The sequence below is a fragment of the Brachypodium distachyon genome, chromosome 1 (assembly GCF_000005505.3).
Source record: "Brachypodium distachyon strain Bd21 chromosome 1, Brachypodium_distachyon_v3.0, whole genome shotgun sequence".
Classification (NCBI taxonomy): Eukaryota; Viridiplantae; Streptophyta; class Magnoliopsida; order Poales; family Poaceae; genus Brachypodium; species Brachypodium distachyon.
Genome location: NC_016131.3, coordinates 9,663,825 through 9,676,772, shown reverse-complemented (window position 1 = coordinate 9,676,772; position 12,948 = coordinate 9,663,825). Strand labels below are relative to the sequence as shown.

The 12,948-nt window shown below is 44.3% G+C and overlaps 1 protein-coding gene and 1 long non-coding RNA gene across 3 annotated transcripts; both read left to right on the top strand.

The window, feature by feature from the left end:
- The first annotated feature begins 2,379 nt into the window (after window positions 1–2,379).
- On the top strand, window positions 2,380–7,284 carry LOC100836393 (transcription factor bHLH19). Its single transcript, XM_003559554.4, has 4 exons — window positions 2,380–2,531; window positions 2,647–3,178; window positions 3,301–3,672; window positions 6,463–7,284. The coding sequence occupies exons 2-4, from the start codon at window positions 2,648–2,650 to the stop codon at window positions 6,535–6,537; spliced, it is 978 nt and encodes a 325-aa protein (XP_003559602.2). The 5' UTR covers window positions 2,380–2,531; window position 2,647; the 3' UTR covers window positions 6,538–7,284.
- A 1,374-nt stretch (window positions 7,285–8,658) lies between these two features.
- LOC112269769 lies at window positions 8,659–12,948 on the top strand. 2 transcript variants are annotated; one of them, XR_002961744.1, is made up of 3 exons: window positions 8,659–8,942; window positions 10,445–10,645; window positions 12,855–12,948. It is a non-coding gene; the product is annotated as an uncharacterized LOC112269769 (long non-coding RNA). The 2 variants fall into 2 exon arrangements; XR_002961743.1 differs by lacking the exon at window positions 12,855–12,948 and having other exon boundaries at window positions 10,445–10,806.

Below are 12,948 nucleotides of genomic sequence, written 5' to 3'. Positions count from 1 at the left end.
TATCCTCTTGTCTTTCGTGAACTCTGTTCTCTTTGTTACTCAGCGAATATTTTGATTCGAGACACAAGAATACCTTTTTGATTAGAAACAAACATGGTTAGCTTTTTTATCTGTTTGCAAGTTGTTGATTCCTCCATCTGGTTAAATAGCAGTTTGTTCCAACTTGTCAACAAGGCACTGCGCCGTTGTTGCAACGGCCCAACTATTTTACAATCTGGGAAATACCATTTCTTTTTGCGAATAGAAATACCATGTTTAGGAATCACCAGAACCCAATTATAGTTCCGAAGCCTCCAGGCTTGAAGCTTAACTCTGAAATTGCCATGGTTGGCTTGAAGCTGGTATTGCTAAATTATCGTGGCAGAAGACAGCTGATTGAATTATGTACACCTGATGTTTGTAAACCAAGTCAAATAAAAGCACATAGGAGATTGTCATGTAGATTGTACTGTACATCACTGAAATTTGCTAACCTTAGAAATATCTGCAGGATTAAGGGAACGTTGAATATCTTCGCTTATTTGCAGATAACAGCAATGAAGTTCCCTCAAGTCTGTTTGATCAAATTTAAGAAATCATTTAACAGGAATACAGTCGAAAAAGGTGAAATTCTTGGATAGAGTGGGCAAAGAGATGATGCTAGTTGTATATGGCTTCAGTTTAACAGACTGGAAAATACACACTGGGGCACAGTGCGCCTTCCATTTACGAGTGATTTAGTTCAGGACAAAATCAGAAAACTCTCTTGCCCTCCCCATTGATCTTGAGCACGATTGTCGTCTTGTCCGAGTTGTCCAGTCCCTTTTGAATCTGTGATGAACCCACAAGCCTCATCACATGGCAATCAGCCCAAGGATCAAGAAACCAACAGCACAAATACTATTAGATCCAGAACCAAGAATCTAAAAAAAAACACACGAATAGGGACAAATGGCGCAGGTGGAATCCAATGAGAGCGGAGAGTGGAGGGAACCTACACCATGATGAGAATGCGCATCTCTTTCTCCTTGCGCTTGATCTTTCGGACGATGCTGAGTAGGCCCATCTTGGAGGCACCCGCAACGATCCAAGGCCGGAAGCAGAGAGCAGTGTTCGGAACGTATCATTCTAGCTTTTTTTTTAGGATAGACCACAGCCTGAATAGGTATACAAAAACCACCGGGAGGCTGGCCAAACCACACTCCGCGACCCACATCAAGCGACGAGGTGCTTCTAACTAAACTATGAGCTTCCACATTGGAGTTACTGCTCTCGTGACGAAAAGTACACGAAATAAAAGACTTTGATACATCATTCTAGCTAAAAAACGAAAAAGGTCCAGTAATCATTGCTTATCTGCTGGGCTCAAACGGCCCATTTGAATTGGGGCTTTTCCCATTTATACAAGGCCTGATAAACTCTAAAAAAAGGAAAGGGAAAAACTTGACTGCTGTTCCTCTTTGTTTCTGAGTGAAATTGTCTCCCATCTGATGATTACATATCGGCTATTTATCGTGGGTTGTTAGGGTACATTTTCTTTAAACAGTGATTACTTCCCAGTTTCATTGGAACGAAACCAGCCCAAGAAACTCGGGAGCAACCGATCTACGGCTAGAGATCTTAACACAGGAATTCAGAACAAATGCTTGGAGAATAACACAGGAACAAGAACATGGAACGAATCAAGCTGCAAAACAGAGAAATGTGAAAGTGCACGAAAATCTTACAAGAGAATACATGAAAATCTCACAAGAGCTTGTTTGGGATGCAGTAAAATACTTCCTCCTTTTCGGTTTATTAATCACATACTTACAACATTTTCAGTTTGTAATCTCATTTGCTTTAGGAATACGCAAAGTTGATTGCATGCACGCTTATTTCTGTGTAATTTTGATTTTGCATCTTGTTTTTCTTCTTCTCCACTCCTTCACCATAACGGTCAGTGCTCTTGTTGCTTCGTCTGCCCCGGTCTTCAGTGATTGGAAAAAGAAAAAGGAGACCAGAATGGATGATAATTCTTTCTTGGAATTTCCGTTCCTCTCGTCACATGATGCATTCCTGAATTATAATCGTATATACAGCACACTTTTGTGGTTTACTATTTCCTTCACTTTTCCTACTATAAGATTTCCCCAAACTAAACTTGGCCTAAACCTAAAATGTGGAGCTGGTGGCTAGGACGGCAATTTGCCGTAGGAGAGCTCAATCCCTGGAAACCGGCAACGGACAAAGTTCCCCCCACTAGGCCACTACCATCCTGAATTTTGGTATTTCTGCCCCACATGCAGCTTTATGTGTTCTAGGAAATCGCTTTCAGCTGATTAGGCTAGATTGCCGGCATCCAACAAGTCATTGTTAATTGACCATGATTGGCCCTTTTACAGAAGAGAGGGGGTCCGTGAGAGGCCTAATGTGAGCAAATATTACAGCGACATCAGACTAGCAGGCTGGAGGGGAATGATGGGATGGATACCTGCTACTGCGCTATAAGTTTATACCGGCTAGTGGGTTGGATGGATTGTCCATATCATCTGCAGAAGGATTTATGCGAGGTAAACGATTAACATACTGCAATTGTGGTTCAGGTGATACTATTATGCATCTGATAAAAAATTTCAGAGCTGTGACGTGCTTAATTTGCCATTTCTGTCTCGATATATATCGCAGGATGTCATATCAGCAGCATAGATTGCCCAGACGGACGGACGGCATGGACGACTCGAGCCTGTTCATGCAGTGGGCTGTGAACACGCTGCAGCAGGAAGACCCAGAAGCCGTCGCCCATGACGGCGGCAGCGAGAACGCCTTCACTTCTCTCCCTGGGCTCTGCGATGCCTCTGCTTCGCACGCGGGCTCCTTGGTCCAGGAACCTACGGAAGCAATTGAAAGCTGGGCGGCCGGCTTGGACGCGGCCATGGATCAGCAAGGCGGCTGGTCCACGTCCCCGAACTCGGGCGGGCCGCCCGAGCCCAGAAGCATCAGTATGGGCCGCGGCGGCCCTGCCAACAACCAGCCCGCCATGAGCTGGAGCTTCAACGCCGCCGCCGCAGCTTGCGAGCGCGGTGTGCCGGAGATGGCGCCAAGGAGGGCCGCCCGCTCGTCGTCGTCGCAGGGCCACATCATGGCGGAGCGGAAGCGCCGGGAGACGATGAACCAGCGGTTCATCGAGCTCTCCACCGTCATCCCCGGCCTCAAGAAGGTCCCTTCACAAATCAGAATCCCCTCTGCACTTGTTCATCTACTCCTACTCCCGATGGAGAAGAACATGATAACACATCATCATGGGGAATTAAATTCTTTGGTCAATCTTTGATCGAGCAGATGGACAAGGGGACGATCCTTACCGACGCAGCGAGATACGTCAAGGAGCTGGAAGAAAAGATCAAGTCCCTGCAGGCGTCCAGCAGCGACCGTAGGATGAGCATCGAGTCCGTGGTGCTGATCGCGCCTGACTACCAAGGCTCTCGGCCGCGGCCGTTGTTCTCTGCGGTTGGGACTCCGTCAAGCAACCAAGTGCCGGAGATCAAAGCGACAATCTCGGAGAACAACGTGGTGGTGAGGATTCACTGTGAAAATGGCAAGGGACTGGCCGTGAGGGTGCTCGCCGAGGTCGAGGAGCTGCACCTCCGCATCGTCAACAGTAATGTCACGCCCTTCTCGGCGTCCACCGTGATCATAACCGCCATGGCAAAGGCAAGTCGCTCAGATGTACTACTCCGTACTACACAAAAACTATATCCCAAAATTGACATTCTACTGTTCTAGACAGTATTTTAGGAGATACAAAACTATGCAAAAAAAACAAGATCAATGTAAAACGACAGATTATTACAGATACGCCTCCACAGTCCACACCACATACCACAAACACATACTAGCTTATGAGTGTCAGAGTGTGTTCCTCATCGGTGAAACCATGGGTGCACGTCTCATCAGCATCGATCTAGCTATACCACCAGAGACCGTACACAAGCTGATATATTCACGGTCCGAGGTCTGTTGATGACCCGATTGGGTCGCATCAAAACTGAAATAACGGTCTGAGCCGTTTAGCAGCGGCTTCTCAGAAAGCTTACAGCACAACTATATATAGACTATAGTGGCGCTAAGCCGTTTAGCAGTTTTGCTAAAATCATGAAAAAGTAAAAAAATCCTAAACTGGCAGCATCATATATCAAACGCTGGCAACAACTGCTTTTTAGGAGAGAAAGGGAACGGAAAAGGAGGACATAGCTCCTGTGGTGATTGAGGGAACGTAACGATTTTCCGAGCTGAATATTTTGGGATGGCGACAAAGATCTAGCGCTAAATCAGGTCCAATGTTAACGCTAAATGCAGCTTAGAGACGCTATTATAGTTTTTCCCGTTTAGCGCTAAAAAATTATACTCCCTCCGGCCGGAATTACTCGTCGAAATATTACATGTATCTAGACGCTTTTTAAACATAAATACATCCAAATTTGCGCAAATTTGAGACAAGTAATATGGGTCAGAGGGAGTAGCTGTAGCGGGATTACGCCCAAACTGCTATAGTGGCGCTATATAACAACGCTATAACCCGCTAATTAAAACTTTAATTAGGTCTCATAAATGATCATCTACATGGTCATCATCGAGAAGATGTACAGAGTCATGGATGATGCATGCATACAGGTATCATCGCGATGGCCTGTTCGTTAGGATATTAGATGACCCAGCTGATGTTTGTTTAGATGTACGGACCATGTGTACAAATTAAGCTAGTACTGATTAGCTACAATAAATATCATCTTAGGTGCACGGACTGTATAAGTTTAACTATACTGTATAAGTTTATCTTTCCTTTCGAGAGGTTGCCTATATACACCAAAAAGCGAATTTACATAGAAGTATCGTAGTAATCATACTAACAGTATCATCGTTAAAATAAATAAATCTTAGTTCTCTAGAAGGACGTGCCGAAGTGGTCTTCTCTACAACGTACTCAGAAGCAAGATCCATAATTCCATATGATCGAAACCATGCAGTCATGCTGTCAAAATGTAGGTTGTCGTATTAGAATCTGGTACCTAGGAAGCACAGATGCGTGATACGTCAATTTTTTTAAAACGCAGATATGACGATACGTTTATATATATATATGAGAAATAATAAAAATACAGTGAAAAAAATATAAAAATACAAAAAGTGAAAAAAAATTATATGAGAAGCAGCCAAAAATTGTATTGAAGCTGGCACTCTTCTTGCCATGGCTGACCTGGACAGAGAAGGAAGAATCAGAGAAGAGAAGTCAAAAAATCAATCAGCCATTCCATCTGAACAGAGAAGGGAGATGGATAGGATAGATCGATGGCCGATGGGCTTCTTTTGGTGTTTAGTTTCCTGTATCCCACAAGTATCGGGAGGTATCCCTCGCATATCGGATATTATTTATTTTCTTTTAATCGAAAAATTATCCGATACGAGCAAAATACGTACCAAAGAGTATCCGGGCGTATCACCGTATCCATGCAGTATCCGATACGGATACGCCGGATTAGAGCTGTATCCGTGTTTCGCAGTCTGGTACAAGTAAAACAATCTTATTTTTGATAATCAATATAAGAGAGTTGATATTATAATCCCTCGTGAAACTCAGGTATCAATGACACTAGTAGCTTCTGAAGAGCAGCGCACTTCTTCTTTTTACAACGTGCTCTTAAGAAATATTTGCACGCTTAATTCATCCCATAATACAGATGTGTGAATTTATTCAGTTTTTATTTGTATTGATTTCCAGCTCTTGTGCCATTTTCGGTGTCTTGTATCAATACCTTGTATCTTTTTCAATGTCACAAATATTGAGTTCCAGCTCTTATTTAGGTTGTTCCCCGTATCGCATAAGCTTCTAAGCACTGTACTTTAGTCCTGTTTGGCATTAGGGAGTTTGGCAGAGAATTTAGTGTGTGTAAATGAAATGTCCATATTACCAATATCTTTTTCTTCGCCAAGACATTAAGTTACCTTTTCCCCCCAAACCAAAGCACATGCAAGCGCTAGAAGTTGGATACCCATTAATGTTTTCTGCTCTTTTCTTGGTGGCATATATCGATAAAGGGCAAATAGGAATACAATGAGGATATGTGTACATTGAGAAAAATAAATAAAAAAGCTCTAAAAACATCTATTTTTAAACGGAGATAGTAGATTATCTGTCAATTAAAGAGTTTCGTTATTGCTATACCCTATTAAGATGATTCGTGAATAGTTGAATAATTGTATTATTTCATATCCCATTTACCTTTTCTTATAACTAGTCTTCACTTCGTTTGGTCCGTGCGCATCTAAGGACGAATGCTTTGCAACACAAAGAGGAGTAACTGAAATCATCTCTTCTTTCCCCCCACTCAGAAAAATGCTTATAGTGATCAAGTGTTAACCGAACACGTTCGTTAGGATTGGCTATTGAAACGAAACTAACACGCTTTAATTTGTTTGTGTCGATTGTCTGACTTTTACATTCAGCTGGACGAGGGCTTCACCATCAATGCAGAGGAGATAGTAGGAAGACTCAACTCCGTACTACATAATCATAGTTAGCGTTTGTAGCAGCAGCAAGCAGCCATGATGCCGATTGCATGGAAGATATCTACGATGTTCTGAGCGGATGGTGGATTGGTGGTCATGCATGTGAGATTAGAGTTTATATTCACCACATGCATATGTCTTCAAGTGAGCTGCGGTACAGCATGGATGGACATATAGATCATGCGGTACAGCATGGAAGATATCTACGATGTTCTGACCGGATGGTGGATTGGTGGTCATGCATGTGAGATTAGAGTTTATATTCACCACATGCATATGTCTTCAAGTGAGCTGCATGCCTTGGCTTGATCTTCACCAAGACACCAATCCTATTCCTAGGATATATTTGTGTGTACCTTAGGCTGGTCATAGTGGGAGTAACATAACTAGTATCATGCATTGCCACATAAGCATTGGGATGATGTGTCATAGCATTAAATTAAATAGATGGTAGTGATATCATAACATGATACCACTAACATAGCTTTTCTCAAAGCACAATGTGTCTTGTAAAACAATAAATGAAGGCTCTATGAAACCGTGCTTATAGTATTATGAATTATATGATACCATCTCTATGCTACTCCCATTATGACCAGCCTTACTTGCATTGTGCTCGAGTGAAAATAAGACTCATCTCGCCCCCTTGTTTTGGAAGGAGAATAATTGGGACAACCGAGACTAAGATGACTTGGTCTGATGTGCTAAGCATGTTACCAAAATTAACAACTTTCTTTACAGGCCGAACAATATTTTGCATTGAAATCTCGTGACTCTTGTTTGTTTGCGTTTGCTTGGCATATAGACCAGGGGTTTATTAATAACAAATTGTTTATCAAAACGACACAATAAGGTGGAACCACCAGGCGAAGGCAAGACTGAATGACGCAGAGGCTCACGGGAGGGTTAGGGGCCGGGGGGATAGACAGGTTGAGCGATATTGCGTGATTTGACGATGGTGGCCGTTAGACAATACGCGGAAGGATGGCAATGAGGCTTGCCTCCAAAAAGAGGTGGCATCACGAGGCTGAACGATGAAAGCGTTTCATAGGAGGGTAAATGATTTACTGGGTTAGGGTAGGAGGGCTAACCAGAGCCAATAGGAGGCATTTTTAGGGATTTCTGACTATATCGACCGTGTCAATCGACCGAATCAGAAAAGCGAGGAGGAGAGCGACAAGGGAAGGCAAGGGAGAGAAATGAAGTAACGATTATTTGGGGTGGACTTCTCGCTAAAAAGATTATTTGCATTTGTGTTGGATAAGAATGAAATCTAAGCCTTGGATGAAGGTGTAACGATCTTGAAAATTCTGACAGTTGGCTGGTTCAAAAACAAATTGGCTGCTAGATATAGTAGGTGGGAAAAAAAGAAGAGAAAATACAAAGAGATTTGTAAACAGAAATCTAACTGTTGACAAATTGAACATAGTGGAGTGTTCATAGGTAAAATGATAAAATAAAATTTCAAAACCACGATACCCCTTTCGGATACTCAACATCCCGGTGATGGCCAATTAAAGCAATAAAACCGGATCTCGCATTCTTTTTCTTAAAAGAATGAACCCTGGCTGGCCATTGGCAGCACTGATGGTCTGAAGAACTTTTCGTTACTTTAGAGTAGACTAGATTTCTTTATTTTTGCTGGCCAACGCACGCTTGCAACACATGCTGACATGCATGCGCCGCTCAATTATTCATAGGATCGTTGGCATAGTCAAGTAATTTAAGTGCTAAAGATTTCAGGGACTCGTCCCCAAAGTTGCTTTAGAGTTTCATTTTTATTGTCCTCTTCTGATAGAATAATGTACCCAGGTGTTTCTTGCAGTGGATTCACCGATTCAGGTGTAACAGCAGACAAACTCCTTTTCAGACTTTTTATACCGACAGAAACAGCTCAAAGCTAGTACTGCGTTGTTGTTGTTCTTTTGGAAGATCACTACGTTGTTGTGTGCTAACTCCAAAATCCAAATGGTTAACCACTATCTACATATATCATCGTTACATCATACTAAGTGAGCCAATTTACTAGGGTTTACTGAGTGTCAATGACCACGCTAACTCTTCACATTGCAACACCCACAGTATATATAACATCATACTGAGCGAATCAATGAATTTCAGAGGAGTTCTTCCGTGCTTTAAAGCTAATCAAGCGGCTGGGATCAAACCCGACTAACCATTCTGTTCCTTCTGAAGGAAGGCCACTGACTGCTTTGCGTCGATCTACTGCTCTCGTCTCGTTGCCTCGCCTAGAAACGCAGGTACGCAGCTGCTCCGGCCACATCTTTCTCAGTTCCTCAACAGCGCCTAGGTAGTCAGAGCATAGTCATGGTACGAGACGCAAACAGAACGGCGGAGGAACGAAGCCAGAGGCGCATATAGTCATGGTACATCACACTGCCATATGGGACCCACATGTAAGTGATAGAGATTTTTTTTTGCCCCTCTTCCTTCTCACTCTCCTCTTTCTTCCAGCCACTGCCGGTGTTGCTCGTTCGTAGCCGCTCCCTTCCTCCTCCGGCAGCACTAGGCCATGGCGTCCGGCGGGGCGACGATCACAGGTGAGGCAACAGCCTCGATTCCGACGGTGGCGGCCCCAAATGCTGCCAGGAATTGCACCGGGGGTCTAGGCGGTGAGAGCCGGCGACGGGCCGAGAGGAGGAAAAATCTGGTTTGGAAATAAGGAACGGGGTGTTGGTTCTCTGTATTTGGGGAAGAGGAGAAGGAATTTAGAAAATTTCCAGAAGTTTCATGGATTCAAGATGAGATAGAGAATTGGGGAACGCTTAATCTGTTTCGTGCGTGCGCACTTTTTACTCGCACCCGGTGCTCACTTCCCCCTCCTCTAAGCCTTATCCAAAAGACCACGGGCAGTCCACGGCCACTCATTCACCCCTTTCTCTCTCTCCCTCCCGTGTCTTCTCCGATTCGCACGCCTCCTTCCACCCCGCCGACGTGCCCCCACCCCTGGACGCCTCCTTCCTCCCCCCTCGCGGCCCGCGTGCCACCATCTCTTCCATCGCCAGCTCCCCCATCCCCAACCCCGCCTCGCGCGCCGCCACCATCGAGATTGATAAGGCCCGTGAGAGGTGGTGGCGGTTTGATCCGCCGCCGGCCTGGCCCGTGGGAGGTGGCGGTGGCCCCCGATCCGCTGCCGCCCAGCCCGCCGCCGAGTGCCTCGATCCTCTCCCTCTCGTCCCGCCGCGAGGCTCCATGGTAGGAGGTGGAGCGGCTCCGCCTTCCCGCCGCTGCGGCCGAGCACGGCCCGACAGTCCCCCTCGCTGGACACGACGAGTGGCCGGCGGTCGCGCAGCAGCAAAGCCGTCATGGCCCAACCCTGACCCCTCCTCCAGTCTTTGCTCCTTCGTCCTCTGTCACCGCCGGGTGGTGCACTCGTTGTCGCGATGCAGAGGCTGGTGCCCCCTCCTTCCTCCTCTATCCTCCTCACCCCTCGCCTGTTGAGAGCTCGAGCGTCGCCGCGGCCGTGGAGAGGAGCGCTGGTCCGCTCGTTGGGAGGCTGCGGATAGGTACCCCGCCTATATTGTCCAGTGTCCCAACTCTATCTGCTTAATGGTGTGTCTGTGCGTGTTCATACTCCCTTAATCGAACTGTGTCCGTTGCTTGATGTAAATTCTGTGTTAAGAGTTACTTTATGATTCTGCTTGATGTAAATTCTAGATCAGAGTTACTTTCTTATTCTGTTGGATGTAATTTCTATGTATGACGGTTACTTTTTTGAGTTAAATAGATGTAGTTTTGATGTTAAAAGTTACTTTTTTGATTTTTTAGATGTAATTGTGATGTTAAAAGTTACATCTATCTGAGCCTTACGAAGTAACTATCGGTATTGTACCGAAGAAGAAGGAGATTTGAGAGTAACTTTTTGTTTGCGTTGAATCTAATATGTATTTTTTTTTAGTTGATGGAGAAATGTGTGGCAGCGTAGAGGAGGAAAAAAGCATGGGAGATGGAGGACCACGTAGGAAGAGAAGGAAATGTCACTGTCTTGTGCGGGGACCAAGTCATGACAAGGAATCTGGTCGGGGACACTTTTTACGCCAAAAAGTGCGCGCGCACTCCCTAGCAGCCCCCACCGGGGAATCATTGGTTTCAAATCAGGGTGAGCACTAGAAGAACTAAGCCAGTTACAACTAATTCAGTTTTTATTTTTCTCTTGAAAATAGAATGGGAACTGAAATCTCGATGAGGTTAGAAATTCTGCAAAATAACAGGCACATGTTTGGTGTTTTTTTTAAGAAGTAAAACTCCTTGGTCAACTGATGCGCACAGCCGTCATATTATTAAAGTCAGCACGACAAAGAAGTTTGAAGTTACCTTTCTTTTGCGCAAAAGTTTCAAAGTTTACATCATAAATAAAAAAATCGAAAACACATCAACTGGCTTCAAGTCTATTGCCGTGCGTCACCCAAACTGGTTGAAGAACTCCCTTGCGACCATCTCCAAACAGGTGCAGCCAAACTTTAAAATCCTTGGCCTCAGTCCGAAGAAGTAGGAACAAATATGGATCCAATGCGAAGTCTGAAGAACAACCTGCAAAAAAGTAGTTTTTTCTTACTGAATACCAAATCATTTATGCAGTTCCAAATAGATCAACAAACAACACAAGACTTTACAAGGATAAGCGATTGCAATGATCTACATTGCTTCGAGGCTCGCATTGTCCGCGCATGTGCACCTCATTCCTTCCTTTTTTTTGTGAGGAAACACGGCACAGACGCAGACGCTCACAAGCACGCACACACTCCTATGAACACATGCACGCACACGCTATCCCTATGAGCACCTCCGAGAGACTCGTCCCTATGAACACACGCACGCACACCCTACCCCTATGAGCACTTCCGAGAGATTGGTCCGGCACATTATCTTGAGATTGATGGAATCTCCACCGGTATCTCGTGGTCGACGGGTACGTCACTCCCACTAAAAACACAACGCCAGTTAGGTCTTGAAATAAATGCAGAAAAATGCGAGCATCCATGTCAAATCGGAGACTTAGCGGGGTGAGCTGGTTGCACCATTCCTTCCTTTTAAATCGCAAGAAATACAACTTTTAGTTGGCCAATCTGTTTGGCGTATACAAGAATTGAGCACCACATCATTTTCCCGTGAGGCACCAGAAAATATAAGTGGACTGTGGTAAATATACCCCCAAAATCCCCACTATATTTCGTCCTATGTATTTCTAACTTTATGCTCTCTCCATCTGCTAAAAATTCACATTAAGTTCTTTCTAGGAAATGGCTATGTAGAAACAATTCCTAAAACATCTTTTTTTCAGAACGTCCATAAAACATCTTTTGGGTGACCTATATACATGCCATTCGGTTCCGATCGAGTCAGCATTTGTTTTTTTTCTTCTTTGTCAACACTTTGTGCAGAAGCTTCTCTATGATGATTCGTTTTTGCTAGCTGCTAACCTGCTACACACGCAGATTATTTTAGCTGATCTGTTCCGCCAGAAATCAGAGGATAATCCTTGTTTGTTGCCAAGTGTGTGTAGCCTCTCAAAATCTAACATTGGTTTTATATTGATGGTCCGTACGCTCTATATGGTATTCAAATGCCAGGGCCATACGAATGCTGTCGTAGTACGTGTCGTTGTCTTCCAAAAAGAAATCTCACTTACTATATTGTGCTCCTGTCTAATTTACTGATCTTGCTCTAGTCCTGTAGGCCCACTCTATCAGCAACCAATCAAGATCATCCATAGCGCGTAGCTAGCTTAACCAGGACGAGTGGCATCGATCGGCTCCAAATCACGGGGATTTGACACGCATATGATTAGGCATCCACGGTGGCGGACTCCTGACCGACTCTTATATAAACTAGATGATGTCCCGCACGTCGTTGCGGAAATTTTTAGTTAACATACGTGAGCCCACGTTGTTGAAAACATACATGAGTACAGAGTAGCAACAAAAGAGTATCAAGTGAAAATGTATAATGGAATTGCATGATAGATTATACATTCTTCACTTAGTGGAAATAGCTTGATGAAAAAGTAGCATGCATTCATGTGCAAAAAATATGAGTTTTTCACTAAATAGGTGTGAACAAATTAATGATGTGATGATGTGGCATGCTTGCATGTTGAGAGAAATTAAATATTGGGTTTTTCCTACTTAGATATAGAAGATTTGTTTCTGTATGGAAATAAAAATAGGAGAGAGAAGTGAATTGAGCCTAACTCAGTTGGTCTGGTTCCTTGTGGTGGAAACAGCCCACCGAGGTTCAAGTTCTAGACTTGACATGGGTGTCACATTTCCCTAAATTATTCTAGGATTTAACCGCCGCTATTCTTTCAGTGGTAGGTGGCGTACCCGTCAATAGGGAGGCGCCTGCGGTGACTTCGTCAAACTCTCAAGACCTGTTGGCCCAGTCTTCCGGAGGTGCTCATAG

Excerpts from the sequence above, each read along its gene's own strand:
- LOC100836393 (XM_003559554.4), top strand. The coding sequence starts at position 2,648 with ATGTCATATCAGCAGCATAGATTGCCCAGACGGACGGACGGCATGGAC. Across the intron at positions 3,179-3,300 it reads TCATCCCCGGCCTCAAGAAG|ATGGACAAGGGGACGATCCT; the intron begins GTCCCTTCACAA and ends TTGATCGAGCAG. Across the intron at positions 3,673-6,462 it reads TCATAACCGCCATGGCAAAG|CTGGACGAGGGCTTCACCAT; the intron begins GCAAGTCGCTCA and ends TTTTACATTCAG.